The 20,577-nt window shown below is 39.2% G+C and overlaps 1 protein-coding gene across 2 annotated transcripts in view; it reads right to left on the reverse strand.

Annotated features, from left to right (window-relative positions):
• hmgcra (3-hydroxy-3-methylglutaryl-CoA reductase a) overlaps positions 1-20,281 on the reverse strand; it is a 31,609-nt gene extending 11,328 nt beyond the window's left edge. The window contains exons 1-13 of one of the 2 annotated variants that reach the window (XM_052019181.1): positions 19,981-20,281; positions 13,320-13,506; positions 11,718-11,829; positions 11,485-11,572; positions 10,996-11,080; positions 10,367-10,472; positions 9,883-9,989; positions 9,564-9,683; positions 6,738-6,898; positions 5,558-5,790; positions 4,436-4,626; positions 3,818-4,012; positions 125-283 (exon numbers count right to left, since the gene is read on the reverse strand). In XM_052019181.1, the coding sequence (XP_051875141.1) occupies positions 125-283; positions 3,818-4,012; positions 4,436-4,626; positions 5,558-5,790; positions 6,738-6,898; positions 9,564-9,683; positions 9,883-9,989; positions 10,367-10,472; positions 10,996-11,080; positions 11,485-11,572; positions 11,718-11,829; positions 13,320-13,484 (1,722 nt within the window). In that variant the 5' untranslated portion in view covers positions 13,485-13,506; positions 19,981-20,281. The remainder of the gene's footprint in view (positions 1-124; positions 284-3,817; positions 4,013-4,435; positions 4,627-5,557; positions 5,791-6,737; positions 6,899-9,563; positions 9,684-9,882; positions 9,990-10,366; positions 10,473-10,995; positions 11,081-11,484; positions 11,573-11,717; positions 11,830-13,319; positions 13,507-19,980) is intronic. The other variant, XM_052019182.1, reaches the window with a different exon arrangement.
• Positions 20,282-20,577: the final 296 nt, after the last annotated feature.

The raw sequence follows: 20,577 nt of genomic DNA on the forward strand, positions 1-20,577 counted from the left end.
ACATTCAATTTATGAAATATTAAAATCACTTCCAGTAACAATTTAAACTGTAGTACATTGACACATGGAAGTACTCAACTACACAGCACTTGTGCAAAGAAGTTGGCAATTTACATCTACTTACACTTATTGCTCTGCAACCTCGGTTGGTGCTTGCCACAAGACAGCCTTCAGTGGTTGCCATAGGCACTTGAAATTCCTTCCCATTCAAACAAAGTGGTCCTGCAACTCCCACAGGAATAGGCACATAGCCTATGACATTCTCACAGCAACTTCCCATGACCTGAAAGTTCAAATCAATTCACACATTAAAAGTAGAATTAAGATTCCAAAAACCAACTCCAATTATAAATCAGATATCAACATGACCCACCAATGGAAATTTTTCCGAGATTCAGTAGCTTGAACTGGCAAACTGATTGAAATTTGAAACACAATGGAGGCCAGATAAAATAGGAACTACTTCTGCAGTTTAGGAAATTCAGTACTGGGATACAATTCAAAGATTGTAACCAGACCTTTCAGTGAAGAAAGAATCAACTCTCCACAGGTAATAGAAATTTGAGACACTTCCACAAATATCACTATGCTACTTATTAATTTTAAGTGACACTTAAAGATTTCTATTAACCAAAAACATACAAGGCATAGTGGCAAATTATTGAATTTGATCAAACTCAAATTGGGAAAATAGGCTTGAACACCTAAATAGCCAAATGTCTCTACAAGGTGGTCAACTTTGTTAATTGTCAAAATACACAAATCAGAAGTGCTCCATCCTTAAGATTTCCAGTGTGTAGACTTAACATGTTCAAAGCACTCAGTAATGCTCTATCTTTGGCAAGATAAATTCAGCCAGATTCCAATTCCAGAATGTAGTGACCGCCAAGGAAAGGGTACATATTTGGAAGTCGAGGGATGGCTATTTTCACTGCTGCCCCTCAGAGTTAAAAAAAATCCAACACTCAATGTTCACATTTGTACACATGGATGCTCAGTGGAATAACAAAAGAGGTAGGCAAAAAAAAAAAAGACCCATAGATTTAATGGGAGCCCAGGATTTGGTCACACAACAATATAGGCACCAAAGGAACCTAGCACTTATCCAGTGTCTCGAAGGGATCCACACGAGTGGCAAAGAGGATTTAAGCAACATGTAGAATACTTTCCCATGTTAGCTACAGCATAAGAGCAAGAAAGTTATGTTGGAACATTAGTTTAGCTATAGCCAAAACAGTTCATACAGTTCTGACCACGTTACAGGAAAAATGTGATTGCACTAGAAGGTATGGAGGACACTAGTAAAGATGTTCAATTTTAGCTCTGGAGGAAAGATTGCATAGACTGAAATGCTTTCCTTGAATCAGAGGCAGAGAGAGTTAACTTAAGTGCAATACAATTACAAGCCTAGATAGGCAGGAAGAATTTGTCTCCCCAAATGGAGAAGGAAATAGCCAGAGGGATAGAGATTTATTAAACTAACTGGTGGAAGGGCTGGACTCATGAAGTAAATGACTCCACACACATGAAAATGTTAGAACATGATCAGTACAGCATAGGAACAGGCCCCTCGGCCCACAATGTTATGCTGAACTAATTAAACTAGTCATTAAATGCTTAATTAAACTAATCCCTTCTGCCTGCACAATATCCATCTCTCTCCATTCTCTGCCTATTCGTGTCTGAGAGCATCTTAAATGCCTTTGTATTATTTGCCTCCACTGCCACCCGTGGCAGCACATTCCAGGCATCCACCACTCTTTTAAAAAAAACCTACCCTGCACATCTCCTTTGAACTTGACCCCTTTCACCTTAAATGCATGCCCTCTAGTATTTGACATTTCAACCTCAGGAGAAAGATACCAGCTGTCTACCTTATCTATGCCTCTCAATCTTATGAACTTCTATCAGGTCTCCCCTCAGCCTCCACCACTCCAGAGAAAACAACATGTTTGTCTAACCTCTCCTCACAGCACATGCTCTCCAATCCAGGCAGCATCCTGGTAAACCTCTTCTGCACTCTCTCCAAAGCCTCCATATCCTTCCTGTAATAGGGCAACCAGAACTGAATGCAATATTCCAGATGCAGCTGAACTAGAGTTTTATACAACTGCAGCAGAATTTCCTGACTCAAACTCAATGCCTTGACTAATAAAGGCAAGCATTTCATACACCTTCCTTATCACCTTATCAACCCGTGCAGTCACTTTTGGGGAGCTATCAAGATCCCTCAGTACATCAACACTGTTAAGGGTCTTACCATTAACAGTACACTGGAAATGACCTTGGTGTCTCCCGTTCTTGTCAATTAATTCTCCAATTACAATCAATGGATATAACAAGGCCTCAGAACATGGATTTGCCCCATCTGTGGGTTTGCTTAACTGTCTGTTGCATGTTGCTTATCATGCTTGTGGCCCATTACTGCAGCTTTGCCAGGCTGGGAATTCATTTCCAGGCACATCTGATGTTGGCCCACCACATCCTTCTACACTTCTCAATGAACCATGGGAAAAATAAAGCTTTTTAAAAAAAAATACAATTTATCTCAAAGTGCAACACCTCACATTTGGCCAAATTAAACCATCTGCCATTTCTCCATCCATATCTGCCACTGATCTATATCCCATTGTATCCTTCGGCAATCTTCTGCACCATCCACACCACCAATCTTTGTATTGTCTGTGGACTTACTAACCCACCCATCCATATTTTCATCCAGGTCATTTACATACATCACAAACAGCAGAGGTGCCAGTACAGATCCCTGCAGAACTAGTCGCAGACCCCCAGCCAGAATATGTCCTGTTGACCACTTCTATGGGCAAGCCAATCTGAATCCAACTGACCAAGTTACTATGGATCCCATGCATCTCAATCTTCTGGGTGAGCCTACCTTGTCAAACACCTTGCTAAAAATCCGTGTATACAACATCCACAGCTCTATCTTCACCACTCAACCAAGTTAGTAGGACATGACTTACCCCACACAAAATCTAGGCTGACTGTCCCCAATTAGGCCATGCTTTTCTAAATGCTCATTAATTCTATCCCTACGAATCTTCTCCAATAGCTTCTCTGCCACTAACACAAGACTCAGTAGTCCATAGTTTCCAGGATTCTCTCTTTTTCCTGGATATAACCTGTTAAACAATAAATCAAGATCTGGATAATATTAGGACGTCTAGTGGGTTTTTTTTTGGGGCTGATACAAAAAAGGTAGGCCACAAGTTCTGACCAAAGGTCTTTGACCTGAACCATTAACTGTTTTCCTTTCAACAGGTACTGCATGACCTGAGTCTATTTCCAGCATTACCCATTTTTAAAACAAAATGAATTTCTTAAACATTTTTTCCATTTAGGCACTGAAAAGAGATAAAAAGTACATGAAAGAGAAAATGTGTAAAAATTACAGCTGGAAAGTTCCATAGTTTAAGCCTCTTAAGCCCTGGGAGGAGAGAAAATCAAGCTTTTAAAGATGAGTTATACAAGTGCCAGTGGCATGCCACATGGCTCCTTTCCTTCCATATACTTGTTCTGCAGTTGCACGGCTTTCACCAATTTACACAGATACAGACAAAAACCCAGTGTGAAGTAGTAATTATATAATCTTAATTTTGGTTAATTCAACATCATTAAGGATTGGTGAAAGTTTTCACAAGAAAAACCTGTCAAAAAGTCAAATCTTTTACTTGGGTTGAAAATAAATTGTTTAAGTTTTTTAAAAAAAATCTAACTATTTTTATTTATTGCACACCCATTGAACTAGTCTCACTCATTTTGATTACTTTGATTAATCCTGACAGGTCTGACTTACCAGTGAGTAATCATAGTTCCTATAGGGAAGAAGCTGTAGTGCAGTGGGCTCTGGGAGCTTTGGAGCAAGTAGTTGGCGACGTATGAATACACCACGCTCTGGAGTTTCCATCACGTTCTCCAGTTTATAGGCTGGAATGTGTTTGGCATTCACCAGAAGAATTATCTCAGCATCAGAGAGGTATTTTGCTCCTTTCTGTTATAAAGCAGAAAAACAAACTTCATATCAGTATCTTACATTACTCAATTTTATGTACTATGCTAAAATTACAATAAATAATTCTGCAGGTAGAGGGAAAAAGGTAAAGACTAACGTTGACCTAACAAATTACTACTAACTACAGAACATGTCACTTTCAGAGACCAGCTTATCATTCTGGCTAATGGGTTATTTCAAAACTTTAACCAATTCAGATGGCATCCACATCTTTAATTGGCATTAAATTCCAGCAACCATTTCAACAGCTCAGCTGTTCACGACTAACCTTAACCAAGTAAGTTCATATTCAAACTCATCTTAAGTTCACAATCCTACTTTCCTTCTTCCATCCCCCCCACCCTATTATAGCAGAACCAGCAGAAATCAAAGTGAAAAAAGGCTTATGGAACCTTTTCTTACCTCTGGGCTTTTAAGTATAGACAAGCATTCTTCAATCGGTCTTGGCTCTAACAAATACTCAGTACCCAGCTCTTCTGGTGTTCCCGACGATGAAGAGCTAGGAGGAGTGAAGTCTCCCAACACAAAATTTGCTTTTGAGGTACGATTGTTTGAATTAGGGATGGAACACTCAATAGGCTTAATGACTTCATCTGCATGAAAAATAATCTGATTAATTTTTGTTTTAAAAAAGTGCAAAGTTATTACAATAAGTCACATGTCCAAAAGGCATTAGCAATAGTGCACAGACAAGACTAATGTGTAAAACTTGTATTTGAAAATAATTACATGTATTTTTAGAAAACTTTCCTTGGTATCCTAGTTGCTTTAGATAGGATCAAACTTTAGGGAATACAAGGAACTAGCAAAGACTTCAAGAAGCTTTTGCTGATTAGGAGATATGCAATAAGACAATTAGGGTTTAAAAGAGAAAGCTGTGGTATGATGGGGTAGGGATGCAATAAAGCAAAGTAGTTTAAAATTCTACTAATAGGCAATTTGTTCTCCCACTCCTGCAAAAAAACTTTGTATTAAATCAGGACAAACTTTAAAAAATTCCACTAAATATTGGTCATGAAGCCAGGCTTTATTTTGGATAAGAATTCAATGTTATGGCAAGCAGTCTAGGTAAACTATCTATTACACTTTCAGCAACATGTGAAAACATTCATGTGTAGAAAAAGCCAGTGGTTTCTCCACCCCCATTAATGGTTGATATTGTTTCGAAAGAGCAATTCTTATTATGCTAAAGTACTGGTGTTAGAAATTAATCATGGGTCAAGAAGAAACATTCAAGCTGATGGAATGAGTATTATACAATGGTAAAAGTCAATTGGCTGTAGATGTTAGTGTTTTTGGATGGTCATGGATATCCAAATACAATCAAACTAGTACGTGATTCATAACTAGATTACTAATCCAGAAAACAGGACTTGAAATTTCACCATAATAATCTCATTCAATTAAAATAAAGCAGAAAATCTGTCAAGCATTGCACTCTCTCAGTAATTGGAAACTATATACAAAAGCTTTTCACTGTATCTTAGTACTTGACAATATACAATGCACATATGTAACTTCTACCTGTATTTTCTTTACAGATTGGTTCCTCATCCACTGGACAACTTGACTGTAATCTAGCAGTTTCAATGTTATTCCTGCAACAATCAGTATTCTTTATGTGCAAAGATGATGACATAGGATTCTTCAGTGAGAAAGTCGATTCCGTCTCTGTCTGCTCGAAGAATATATATTTGATAGCAAGGAAGAGCGCTAGGCCCAGAGTGATTATTTGTTCAATATCCATACTGACCATCCTGTGCAATTAAAAAAAATATAGAAAATAGTAATCAGCATTTGATCATCAGCTAAAACCTTAGTCATACAGAAATGCACAAAAGACTTCACATCAGTGACTTCATAGATATCTTACAATTAAAGCCTGACCATCTCCTCAAAATGTTATTTCAATAGAATAGGCTTAGGAAAGACCAAAAGCTGTGTACATATGTCAGGTTACATGTTAGGCATTTCTTTACTCTCAGAGTTTAGCAAGGCTAAAAAAACCAATAGCTCATGTGATGTACAGAGATTATAGCATCAAGAGAGCAATATAGTTTGTAGGGAACATAATTTCTCATGAAAAGGCAAAATATCAGTTTGGTGTATGCACCATCTACAAAGTCTTCTGACTACCGTATTACTTTTAGCTAGTGGGTTTGTGCCTAAATCCTGGAGCTCAGTGCCATAGTTGTTACAGAACTAGCTTGATGGACCAATTAGTCTTTTGCTCATACTTGCTGTAAAACAATTAAATGTGTAAAAGCAAGACCCTATACACATGTACTCTGGCTGTGCTGCTTCTAGCAGTCCAAGCTGAAATTCATAATATTCAAAATTAATCTGAATAGTTACATATGATACCCTTCTTTGGGATTTTAAATCTCAAGATCCATGCTTTGAACAACATTACAGTAAAACTTAGATAACCTGATTTCCAACTATGTTTGGCATCTGGTTATGTTTCCCAAGCTCCCTTGAAACTCACCAAGTTGACTGAACTATTTATAACACATCCAGAAAGGAATTTGCTTTCTGGTGTTTTTACAACAAATAAATTCTTTGAGGTTTGAAAATAAGATAATCCAATTATGCAATTAACTTCCTCCTCTTTAATCCAAGGAAAGCATGTTATTAAATCTACCTTCATGCCATTGTTCAACCCACAAGATGACAACTGCTTCAAGGTTATATGTTCGGTTACCTGGAAAGGTAGAACTGCCACAGTGGTACTCCTGGATCAATTCGTCTCGGCATACTTTCATCCAGCCCCGATGCTGACTTAGGCATTTCCAAGGTGCTGTCCTCCGATGTTGGTTCTGCTATCCAACGACTATGAGCATGAACCAGAACCAATCCTAGTGACTGGATCCCAAACAAGAAAAATTCTATAACAATTCATCCTTCCACAATTATCACCATTCATCACATTGATCACCAAAATTCCACGACAGCAGCTGTTACTTAGTTTCGATAAAATTTAAAAAGACTTCAGACTTGTGATGTTTCAGTTGCGTTCAGCTTCACCACACTCGGTAGGGGTCAGGACCAAAGACAAATAGTGGGAATCAAGGAGGACTACCTTCAGTGGAGAAGCGCAATATCAATCGCAAGAGTGGTTTAATTAGCACCAATACTGATCAAGCTGGCCAAATCCTCAAGGACTGGGTCTGTGACTGATAGAAAGGAAACCAATATGAAGGATAAACCTACTTGATCTTATCCTCACCAGTCCACCTACAGCAGATGCATCTGTCCATGACAGCATTAGGGAAGTAACTACCACACAGTCCTCCTGGAATCAAGACTTTCTTTACACAAAAAGCATCCTCTGTTGAGTTGTGGGATACTACAACTCAGAGGGGACAAATTTGGAACAGATCTGGCAGCTTAAAATAGTGATGTATCAGCAACGATGTACACCATTACAATCTGTAACCTTGTGGCCCATCATACAACTTGCTCTCTGACTATCACTATTCAGCAGAGTACAGAAGTCTGCGAGCAGTACTCCCAGGTAACTGAAACAGAAACACAGAGGACAGGTTTCTAGCATGCATTAGAGCCAAGAGATCTCATAATAATTTTTTAAAAAATCAGATCAAAGACAAGGCTAAAGACTAACACTGGGGGAATCTTGGAAAGTCAAGATTGATCCTCCACCTAGTAGTTCTGGCTGAACATGGTTAAATGCTTCGTGCTTTTTAAGCATTGACATATTGGAGCCCACCATTTGGAACCACATTCAACTAGAAGTGCCCAGTGGATAACCTATCTCAGCTTCCATCCAAGTTCCCCCACTAAAGCTAGTCTTTAGCCAATTTGATTCATTTCACAGGATATCAAACATCAGCTGAGAGTTCTAAAAGGAGTGAAAGGTATTCAACCATAATTTTTTCCAGTGCTATTGCTGGAAAGTTCAGACTTCATACTTAATGTGCTTTTAGCCAACTGTTCAAGTACAATTACAACACTGGCACCTAAGTGACAATGTAAAACAAAAATGCCAGATATATTCTGTTCAGAAAAAAAAAAACAGAAGTCTAATCCAGCTAATTACCACCCAGTCTATTGTCTCTTGTGGTGGAAGGTGTTGTTAACATTGCTACCAAGGAACACCTACTATCCAATAACCTGCTCACAGATGCCCAGTTTGGGTTTAATCAAACCCCTTAGCCACAAATCACATCATGTTTAATCCTAGAATAGAATAGTGAGCTGAATTCCAAAAGATGAGAGCAGAGTGATGCCAAGAGCAGTCACAGCAGCATTAGGCCAAGTGTGGCATCAAGAGCTGTGGTAAAAGCTGGTCACAAGGGGTAAACACTATGATGGCTAGAGTCATACCTCTCAAAACTACCTAGCCTAATTGTAATGGCAGAGTTGATTGTTATCAGAAGTCAATAATGTCATCTCAGGAGTCCCTCAAAGCAATGGCCCAGCTATCTTCAGCTGTTCAATGACTTTCATTCTATTGCAAGGTCAGAAATGGGATGTTTGTACAAATGTTCAATTCCACACAAAAAAAAGCAAGCATCCAGGCCAGCATGTAGCAAAACTTAGATAATATTTATGGCATGGGTTAATCTGTGGCACAAATGTCATTTGCCATTTAAATGCCTGACAATAACATCTCCTGCAAGAGTCCAACACCAAAAGCAATAGCACAAATCCACCCTCCCCACATTCTCCACCCCCTCCAAAAAGAAAAATCAACACCCAGGCAGTCATCCATTGACCAGAAACTCAAATGGAAATCCATACAAACACTGTGGCTACAAGAGAAGGTCAGAAGCTGAGCAAGTCACCTCATTTCAGACTAAAGCCTTCCACCACTTACAAATCAGAAGCACGACGGAATCGTTTCCTCTTTCCCGCACAAGTTCAGCTCCAACAACTTTCAAGAAATTCAGTACCACGTGGGATAAAGCAGCCCACTTGATCAACATCTTGTCCACCAAAATAAGAGTGAATTCCCTACACAATCAACATACTGTGGCTGCTGTTCATACAGCATCTACAAAATGCATTGCAGTTACATGCCTGGCCCACTTCAACATTACCACCCAAGTTTAGAATCCCTATCAACTGGATGGACAATGGCTTCAGGTGCATGGGAACATTATTACCTGCAGATTTCCCTCCAAATTACACACAATTCAGACTTGGAAATACAATTGTTCCTGCATTGTCACCAACTAAATCCTGAAACTCCTTACTCAGCAGCATTATAAGCATGCCTTCACCTGAAGCACAACTGCAGGACAGGGTGGTAGCTCACTTATATCTTCAAGAGCATATTAGGGATCGGTTACAAGTCACATCCCAAATGACAAATAAAACAAATCACATAATTCAATAAAACAATCCAGTGGCAGAACACTTGAAAATATTCACAACTAGATTGTTAGTTAAGAAATCATTGTGCAATAATATTTTCAGAAAGCTGAGACTGTTGCAACTTTGGCAAGTTGAATTTGACAACTAATTAATTATCCTATTTTACCAGAAGATGGCTTTCAATACTGACCATGATGACTTTCACTCTCTGTGTTACAGGATTTGGTTTGTTATCTTCCTCTTCTTCCAAAACTCGAGCAAAATGTCCAAGCTGCCAAATTGGACGACCCTCACGACTTTCTCGGGAAAGCTGAGAGAAATTTGACATTCAATTATCTTGATTCTTTGGTTTTCAAGAAGCAGAGATTATTTATCACAATGGTACAACACTTCATCTCGAGCAAAAGGCTTTCCATGTTTGTTTGAAGTTATGCAGCTTCAAAAGGAGCTCATTAACAATCATTAAAATCCTGCTAGCACAATTAGAAAATCCTTTACGTCATTCTTACCTCTAATACCAGGGAGACACAAGCTGGGAAGAATGTCATGAAGACAAAGTAGTTTGCCAATACTGACATACAGCCAAAGCAGCACATGATTTCTAGTTGACGTACACCTAAGAAGGGAAGAGGTTAAAGGGTTTTACTTATCCTGATGATTTCTGTTAATATTCCCTCATTCTACACTTTTACTATTGGAGAGTTGGTGGACGAGTTTATATGGCATAACGAAGATTTACTGTTTAAATGGTATGCAGGCAGTTTTGTCTTCAACCCTCAATTTCCCCTTGGTAATTTTTCAGAAGTCATGCCAAGTTGAGTAATCATTCATAGTAAAACTGCAGTTTCACACCTACACTTCACCACAAAAATAGACCAACGATGAGATTTAATGTATTTTAGCACAACATCCCTCTGAACTTCAGATTTTCAGCAACTTCCTATGAAATCAATGAAGAAAAACAAGTACAAGGAAATGGGATTGGTGACTTACCAGACATAGTACCAACACCTATTACAAGACATTCCACAAGAGCATCAAGAGTGAAGGTAGGACCTAGAATAGCCATTCCACGTGCAATGTTTTCCCTTACTTCATCCTGTTGATCAAAATACATTTAGGGACGTTTACTCTTGCAGATTCCCAGATTCTCAAGCACTCCAAAACTTCAGGTTTGCATTTTGTAGGACACTAAAATATTCTTGCAGCAAAATATGATATAATCAAGAAAATATAATGACTATATAAATATTTTTCCCCATTGGTGCCAAGTATGGAAAATGTATCTAATTTCAAACCAAATTACTTAAAAGAGAGTTGTTAAAATGAGTGTAATTGTGGTACAAATTATTTAGAAGGCAAGTTTGTTTAAACCACTTTAGATTATTAGAAAAAAAGGTGTTTCTTCTGTGCTTTCACATGGAATGAGAAACTCAAGTAAACTACAATACCAACTTTATCCCTAACTAATTAAATACCAAAATGTGAAGGAAAAAAATTCTTTGATCATAATTAAAGGAATTGTGTTTATTTGTAGCCAATGCTCAGACTGCATATGCCAAATTATTTTAATCCATCTTTTGTGCAACACCATTTGCAAAGAATATATATCAGCACTTTACCTGGCAGTTGGAGCTCAGTGCAAATTTGGCCAAAGCACTGGCTTTTGATAGATCAATCAATAGTAAGAAGAAAGGCAAGGCTTCACTGAAGAAAAAAGGAATTTAGGAGTTAGTCTCAGTGGAAATGCTGTGAACCTCATACAAAGATAAAATTCATCGATATTTTGAACTCAGCCTTCTGATTCAGAAGGTGAGAATGTTACCACAAAGCCAAGTTAGAGCCATTTCAGTACAAGAGGGAAAAGTGGCAGAGGCACCACTTTAAGAACATCTACTATTCTACCAAAGGAACCCAAAAGTTAAGTTCTGCAGGCTTGCTTTCAAGTAGTTAACAATGCAAAAATCAGACTTAACCATATTGCTGTCAACCTTGTATTGGCTTAAGAATACAGTTACATCACACATCCAATAGTTATGAAGGAAGTAGTCTGAATATACATCCAAAATATTCATGGAAGGCAAAATAGATTTAAAGATAATTGTACTCACTTGAGACCAGTCAGTTCTTTATCCAAAAAGTGAATTACAACTGTGCTAAAAACGAAGCTGGAAAAGATGGTGAAGAGACCAGCAATCCCTAAAGAAAGAAAGATCAACTTATAAATGCAGTTGCAGAGAATAGCGAGAAAATAGATAAAACTTGTCTGTGGCATATCATTATGTGCTAGTTTGGATTCAATGGAGTTGTTAACCATTGACTAAAAATTGTGCTTGGACCTTACCTAGCATATACTTAGAACCAAGCTGGCGTAGATTCTGGAACTGGAAGTATATATACAAGATGGCAAAGCAGCGAGTAATAGTCAGAATTATGATATCACTGCTCAATATCTCCTGAGAAAACAAGAACAGTATACATTTGTTCAGACAGATTTTCTGGGTCCAAACACTAAATCTGTTGTAAATAAAACAGAAAAAGCTAGCAAACAAAACCTTAGCAGGTCAAGCAGCATTTGTGGAGAGGAAACAGTTAGCATTTCAATTGGTAATCCTTCATCAGAAATAACCAGTTCAAATACAAACTGGAAATGCTAGTTATCCAAAATTGTTGAAATCCTCCATTCCATTCCCAGTTCTCCACCTTCATCTTATCTGTTCCAAGGGGAGGTGGACAAGTAAACAGTTAACAGGAAGAGGCAGTGTGAACAGACTTCCACCATCAACAATGGCAGGAGCCAATGGAAGTCCCAAAGTCACAGCTGAAACTTTTGCAATCACATTCAGTCAGTGCCCAATGAATGTTCCATCTTGACTTCTTCCTTGAGCCCCACCATAACAGAAGCCAGTCTTAAGTCACTTTGGTTCACTCTAATGCAATACAAAGAAATGACTTTCAGCAAAGTCCTCAGGATTTATCTGTAGTACTGAAGTCCAAGTGACAGGATAATGGAAATGCTGGGTCAGCCAAGCTGCATTTGGTTTCTCCAATGTAGAGCATATAACAACACGAGTACAGAATTCAGTGCACAAAATTAGCACTGCAAAGTGAATTACTGCTTCACCTGGAAACAGTGTTTGGTCCCTTGATGGTGAAAGAAGTAATAAAAGAACACCATGTTTTGCATGGAAAGGTGCTACAAGAAAGGAAGTAGGCGTTGGCATGAAATTGCTGGGATGGAAGGGTGGTGGTGACAGAAACTGATTGAATGAGTAGGGTGGCAAGGTAGAACCCAAGTAGAAAAGAACCCACCCTTGTTCTGGGTGGGAGGAGAGACCGCGAGAAGTGCAGGAAATGAAACAGATAGAGTCCCACCAACTACGGTGGAGAGACAACCATGGTTGAGGAAAAATTTTTTTAAAAGTCTTGGAAACACTGGTGTGAAAAGTGCCACTAGCACATCAGTTAAAAGATGGAGCCAAAGACTGTGGGAATGTTAATTGATCTTGTTTCTCTTTCTAAAAATGCTGCCTAACTTGAAAGTTTCCAGCATTTAGTTCAGATTTCCAACATTTGAACAAAAACAATTGAAATAGATTAACAGAATTAAAACTAGATTAAAACAAAACACCTCAGAAGGTCTACCTGGGTAAAAAGGTTTTCCTTCCACTTATAAAACTCTTAGCAATAAACATCAAACATGAATAATTTTGCTTTAAGATTGCAAAATGCAGCTTTTCAGGAAACTTGCTTACATTCAACACCAATTTCATTTGTGAGGCTTGAAATTAACTCTAAGAATGAGCTTCAAACTTAAAATCTATCTCAACTGCACACAGGAAGCACCCTTGGCAAAAGTAGAATTCAAAAGTTGTTCCAAGATAAATCTAGCTAATTGACTAATTTGCTTAAATGAGGCACAGTAAAAGTATCCCTTTACACTTACCTCCTCAATCTTTGGACAGTCAAAATTCCACCCACAAATCTGATTATTACCAGTAAACATATTCATGGACATCATGCAGATAGTGACTGTAACTGTTCCCACAATCACCTCCCAAGGATGGGAGGCAACAAAGAGTCCGTGCATGCGGAACAACCTGGACAACATTTTCCTTTTTCTTTATTTTAACCTATTTAACAAAGTAGAAGCAAGCATAATTAGTAAACATAATAGCAAGTTAAAAATACTACCACAATTTCAGTAATCAACAATTATTACCTTCATAAGGGAATTTCCAATAATTCCAACAGATATACTCTTGTTCTCAAGGACAATTAAATCTCATCTTTCCACAGCCTAAAAGATAGTTAGATCACATTTCTTTCAACCTCTACCTTACTTTGAATTGGTCACCAGAAAGAAAGAATAGCATCCAAGTGGCTAGCCTCCCAACTATAAAAATACTTTATTCTATTTGGTGCATGTTCATGCAAATATGGGTACAAACACCAAATAAAAAGGCACCTTAAACTCACCTGCATAATAGCAAGTTTCAACATATCATAACTTTAGTATGTGTTGTTTTTAAAAAAGTTCACACATGGAACCTGGTAATTTGAGGCAACAAGGTAACAGGACCACCCCATGCAATTCCAAATTACTTTTGCCAACATCTTCACAAAATCACTAAGGAATGTTTTAATGATCAGTACACTTTTTCCAGTTACTATCGATCGACACTAAAAAGGATTAATGAACAATGCATCAGAAGTCAAAGCACAAAATGTGGAGCAGTGATTGTGTGCTACAAACTATTTTAATGGAGCAGTTAAATACAATTATTTCACCAGTGAAGGAGAGATCTTACACAATTAATTCCACTATTTTTCTGTTGTTATAAAGTTCACTGTAGGGAAGCTGCAGGCCTACAGTGAAAGATGATACAAAAAGCTTTAAAGGGTCCTTCCTGGACTCATCTTTTATGATTACTTTTGCAAGTACATTTTATGTCCTACAATCCACTGACTCAATATTCACTGTAAGCAGAGGTCAGCTGTGTATTACTGGGAATTTTGATAAGATATCTTTATGAGTCACATGTACATCAAAACAGTGAAATGCATCTTTTTGCACAGAATGTTTTGGGGGCAGCCCGCAAGTGTCGCCACGCTTCCAGTGCCAACATCACGTGTCCACAACTTTCTAACCTGTACGTCTTTGGAACGTGGGAGGAAACCGGAGCACTCAGGAAACCCACACAGACACGGGAGAACGCACAAACTCCTTACAGACAGTGGCCAGATTTGAACCTGGGTCGCTGGCACTGTAAAGCGTTACGCTAACCGCTACACTACCATGCCTGCAGAGCCCTCTCCTGTGTCCAGTAAATCCTGTCTGTCATGAGATGGATTGCATTTGATGACTTGTACTGGCAAACAGCAAAATATCATCAATCCATGTGCAGCAGAGACCAGATTAGGATCACTATGGATATATTAACTTATATAGAAGTGGTTATATTCATGGAGGGGCTGACCACTGTACATTAACACAAGGTTTGTGTCATTACTAGTGGTCTTGGCAGTACCTGCATTTTCGTTATCCACAGAAAGTCCATACCCCTTATCCCGTGTGAACAACAAGGGCTTACTGCACAACTCCATTTAGATTCTGTCCTTACCTCCTGATGTATTTAAGCAAACAAAACATCTTTTGTTAGAGAATAAAGCCAATAAATAAGTTATCAATATGATGTATTGAACGTTCATATATTGGAAGTATTTTAATTATTTATGCTTTTATAATTTTTTGGCAGAGTATGCATAGCATAGCTTCATTATCAAGCCTGTTTGTAAACGATAAACACTTTTGAATTCACAATATTAAATGATACTAATGAGGTCAGTAGAATACTACACAGTGTCAACGTAAGGAAAGCAGCCAGACTCGATGGTGTACCAGGGCATGTGCCTCAGGCATGCACTAACCAATTAGCTGGGGTTTGCACTAACATCTTCAACCTCTCCCTGACATATGCTGTTGTCCCTACGTGTTTTAAATCAACAATTATTGTGTCCATTCCTAAGCAAAAAAAATGTGTGCTGCCTGAATGATTATCACCCAATTGCACTTACACCGATCATAGCCAAATGTTTCGAGAGACTGATTTTAAAGCACATTACACGTGCTATCCCTGCCACCGTGGACCAGCGCCAGTTTGCCTACTGGGCAAATAGATCAACGGAGGATGCAATTAGTCTTGCCCTCCATACTGCTCTGGCGCACCTGGAAAGACCGGACACATATGTCAGGATGCTCTTTTTGGACTTCAGTTCAGCCTTTAACAGTTATTCCCAGCAGACGAGTGTCCAAACTCCACAGCCTGGGCCTGAATACAACAATCTGTAACTGGATTATGAACTTTCTGATCAATCGTCCGCAGACTAGTCAGGTTAGGAGGGCACATATCTTCCATCCTCACCCTAAATACTGGTGTTCCCCAGGGGTGTGTGCTGAGTCCCTTCCTGTATGCCCTTTTTTTACTCATGACTGTTCATCTGTCCATGAAACAAACACCATCATAAAGTTTGCAGACGACACAACAGTCATTGGCCTGATCATGAACAATAATGAATTGGCATACAGGGATGAGGTACAAAACCTGACAGCCTGGTGTTCCGCCAACAATCTCATTCTCAACACCCAAAAGACTAAAGAGATTGTGGTGGATTTCAGGAAGTCAAGGAAGATGAATCTTGGTCCAGTGTTCATTGGTGGCGAGGCTGTGGAGAGAGTCTCCAGTTTTAAATTCCTGGGTGCATACATCACCGAGGACTTTCAGCTGTCATTAGGAAATTTTCTGAGGAAATTGAGGAGAGCCAGACTGTCTCAGAACATTCTGCTGAACTTCTTCCAGTGTGTGGTGGAGAGCATCCTGACATACAGCATTACTGCTTGGTATGCCAGCTGCACTAGGAAGGAGCAGAAGGCTCTGCAGAGAATCAAGATGGCCCAAAACATAATTGGGACTCAGTTACTAGCAATAGAGGACATCTATCAGGCTCGATGTCGGTGCAGGGCTTTAAACATCATTCGAGAACCAGCTCACCACCTTCTTAAACTACTCCCCTCTGGTAGGCGATACAGGACAATACATGCACACACTACAAGACTGAAACACAGCTTTTTTTTCCCCCAAAGCTGTTAAATTGTTGAATATGGACTGACACCTCCTATACCTACATACACATTCTATGTCTTCCCACCCTTTACCAGCTGCACTCATCATGGTGTTATTTAATATATTGCTATTGTCACGAACCAGCAACAAAAGAAACACACTGAGCATGTCACTACTTATGATAATACATAAAATAAAAGTAAAAATGTTAGTATGTTAGACTTCAAAAATGTTAAACCTTGAACGTTAACCCCAAAACTAAACTCTTCGTGTGTGTGTGTGCGGCAAAGTCCAAAACCCCCAGTTCCGGAATGGTTCTTAAAGTTCAGTTCCGCAAGCCATAAGGTGAAACATGAGCAAGGGCTTCTTCAACCACCACCGTTATCAGAAGATAAGACGTAGATGTAGAAAAACAGAGAGAGAGTACATACGAAATTCAAATGTTCCACGATGGAACCCAAACGATACTTCCTCACCCCGAAAAGCATCCGAATCGTGGTCGTCCACACACAAATACCTGTTTCCTTCTACAGGTCAGCAACAAAGTGAACTCCACCGGATTACTTCCAACTTCCATACATGGATTTCAGTGGCAGACACAGTTATAGTTTCTCATCCATCGATAGAGAAAACTAGCAGGCTGGTGTCTCTCTCCCTTCTCTCTCTCTCCTTTTTCTTCTGACTTCTTCAACAACGTCATTACGTCCTTTATCTTCTATTGACGTAAGCACGCCCCACACACACACACATTCTCTATCTTAAAGGGACTTTCACTGAGTCCGTAACACTATGCTGCTGATTATCATTATTATCATGGTTCATTTGCACACTGCCTTTTATATTTTTTTATACTTTATATTTGTGCAAGCTTGTTTTATAGTTATAATTGCTCTTATCAATTTACTGTTTTGTTTTTTATTAGGCAAGGGAGTGCCATCGTAATCTCAGTGTGTTGTTGTTACAACAGTACAATGACAAATAAAGAAATAAAGAATAAAGAAATAAAAGAAAAAGCTTATAAAAATGATGTTGCCCTCCATTCTGGTGTTCACTGAATTAAATGGCTAATGAGACAAACATTTTGTTTAATCATTTTGTGAATGCTTTACATGAAAAAAAGAGTAAAGATAACTTGACTTCCCTACAGGAACGTCTACAAATGAAAATATTTGTAGGGACATGTGAAATTGAAGTTGCAGACATTACGAATGCCCATTAAGAAATTAAACAAATAGTATTAAATATCAAATGTAATTTAAATTTCAGCAGCTTCTTTTTTTGCTATTTGATGAAATTAACTCAAGAAACCATAACATGCAAAAGAAATTTAACACTCTGGCAAGTTACAAAGTTATCCATAAATATTGCAGGCAGGGGTATAGTTTGCAACTTCCAACTGTCTTTCATTAATTATCTGCTAGAAAAGACTAAAACTGTTCAAGTACCAGCTCACCACCACCATCAAGATTATTAAAAGGAAATGACAATACTTGCTGGCTATTCAGCATTGCCTCTATTCTGTAAATGAATAAAACAAAAAAAAAGTTAAGATGTCTTTGCTTCAAAGGTTATGCATTTAGCTGACATAGATCAGATCAAGATAAATGAGTAGTTTTTGCTTTTATTGGAATTTTTTTTAAAAAATAGATGTGCAGTTGGCAAGTCAAGGAGAAAAATGAAACCTTTGTCATTAAACATTTGATAGTCAAAAAAACTATTGGAGAAGGGAAGATTCCAGGACTACTTATTTTCTTAATTCCTTCATTTCATGTTCAGTTTCCTAGCCACTATCCCCATTCTTCATTTACAAGCTCCTTCTCTACATGATAATGGAACATAGATAAAGGACCACACAAATTTATCAGGATAAATGTCAGGGAAGACTAGACTTAATGAAGACGTTATTCTTCCTCTCCCTACACCCATTGAAACAAGTGGCAAAGCAAAAATGACACAAATTTCTGATAATCACCAAAATCACTGAAAGGATTAAAGGATGCTAGAAAAAAAATCTTTGCAGATTTTCTGTCATGACTCTTAAACAAGAATCCGTGTTCTCTTTTGAAAAGGAATACTGTGGTGCATGGAAAAATCCTTGGGTCAGATACAATTGCCATAGTACAATAATGTGAAATTTAAACAATGAAATTAACAATGAAATAAGGTAACATTTTAAGAAAGTGGCAGAGCTAACAAGCTACATTTGACACAAAAAGCTTAACCATGATGCTACAAAAATATGGCAGACAAATGCTGCAAACATTATTTTGTTACAGCAAATCGCATTTTCAGCAGCACCAAGAAAACAGGAGATGAGGCAGAAATAAATTTGAAACTTGAATGAAATTAATGATCCACTTCAGGCCATGTAGTGATTCTACAGGCAAAACATCTGATGCTCCTTATCTAGTTTAATAACTAAAATTTTTACTGAAAATCTAAAGTAATAAACAAAAACATCTGAAATAAACCGTTTCTTTTAAACTTTTGCCAAATTTTATCTTGTAGTGGGTGGAACAGTGATGCAGCCAATAGACCTCCTGCCTCAAAACTCCAGTGACCTGGGTTCAATCCTGACCTCCAGTGCTGTCTGTGTGGAGTTTGCACATTCTTCTTGTGAAGAGTGGATTTCCGCTGGGTGTTCTGGTTTCCTCCCACATCGCAAAGGTGTGCAGCTTGGTGGGTATATTGCCTCTAGTGTATAGATGACTAGTTGAATATAAGGGGGAATGACAGGAATGTGGGGGGAATAAAGTAGAATTATTGTTTTGATGGTCAGCACAGACTCGTTGGGCTGTAGAGTCATAGAGAATGGGAACAGGCCCTATGTGATCTCTAGGAATTATGCCTATTGTTTATTTACCCTCCCCCCCACCAGCCAATGACAAAAAAAATCCAAAAACAAGCCAAAAATTAAAGACTAGGAAAAATATTAGGGTAACAGATAATACTCAGCGTCGTTGTGACTCACATTAAATATGCCAAAATCGCAAATGCTAAAAATGATACCTGCCGCCGTTTAAAGAGGCAATCAGCATACTTGGAGCAGCGGCGATGGAGATGTGGCACACGGTTTCGGGGCACTTTTTAATATTTGCCAAGAAGGAAACGCGAGGGGTGAAGCAAGCAGAGATGATGCACAAACTAAGAGCCGGTCGATACGGTGAGCAAGGGCCAGCTTCAAGGCCAAACGATGTCGCCGATCCTTCCCCGTCCGGGCGGGGAGAGGATGCACCTACATGGCTACCGCAGACGAGGGGTCGACCTACTGGGGAGTGGATGTGGATGAACCTCCGCAGCCGTGCCCGGGACCATTTCAGTGAGGGGATGAGCAGAGCCCGGGCACCCGGAACATTGACCGAAATCCAAGGGGCACCAATTACCTCATAGACGCCGGCTTCCATCAGGACCCAGGCCGGGCCTGGCTGCTGCGACGCCTACAAGCAAGACAACACCTCTTTGAAAAGCAACCGGCTTACTCACCCGGCCTCGAAACAAAACACCCACCGAGGAGCCGAAACCGTCGAGTGTCCCGCTGAACAGCTCTTATCCCCAGTCACCTCTGTACCACCACCTCGTCACCGACGACCGCCCGAACTCCAACTCCTAAGATGGCGAGTTCCTATCGCCCGATCCCAACCTCGCTCTGATTGGCTGAAGAACCCGAACGCGGATGTCACGCCTCCTGCGATTGGAAATTACTCTCATGGTCGGGATCTTGCGAGGTCGAGGGACCAATGAGCCCTCAGGTTTTGGGCTGCGTCCGTCCTGATTGGTCCACAGGAAGCAGCAGCAGGAGAACTTGCGAGCTATATAATTAGTCCTGGCAGCTGTGTGTTTGGTGAATTGGGTGATGTCATGTATCCTGTAGTAGCTAAATGTCAAGGGAGGGACCGGCTTTCTCGGGCTCTGGATTAGTTTATAATAAATGAATCTAAGAATTGCAGCTGGCAATTTGTGTGTAGCCAGTCCCCCATAGTGCTTGCAATTGGCTGTAAAATTCTGAACCATTGTGTCTGGTGAGTGTCTCCGGGGCAAGTATTATCTTAAAGATATTCACCTGATATTGACCCATGAGCT

This window comes from Pristis pectinata, chromosome 7, assembly GCF_009764475.1.
Source record: "Pristis pectinata isolate sPriPec2 chromosome 7, sPriPec2.1.pri, whole genome shotgun sequence".
In the NCBI taxonomy this organism is placed as follows: domain Eukaryota; kingdom Metazoa; phylum Chordata; class Chondrichthyes; order Rhinopristiformes; family Pristidae; genus Pristis; species Pristis pectinata.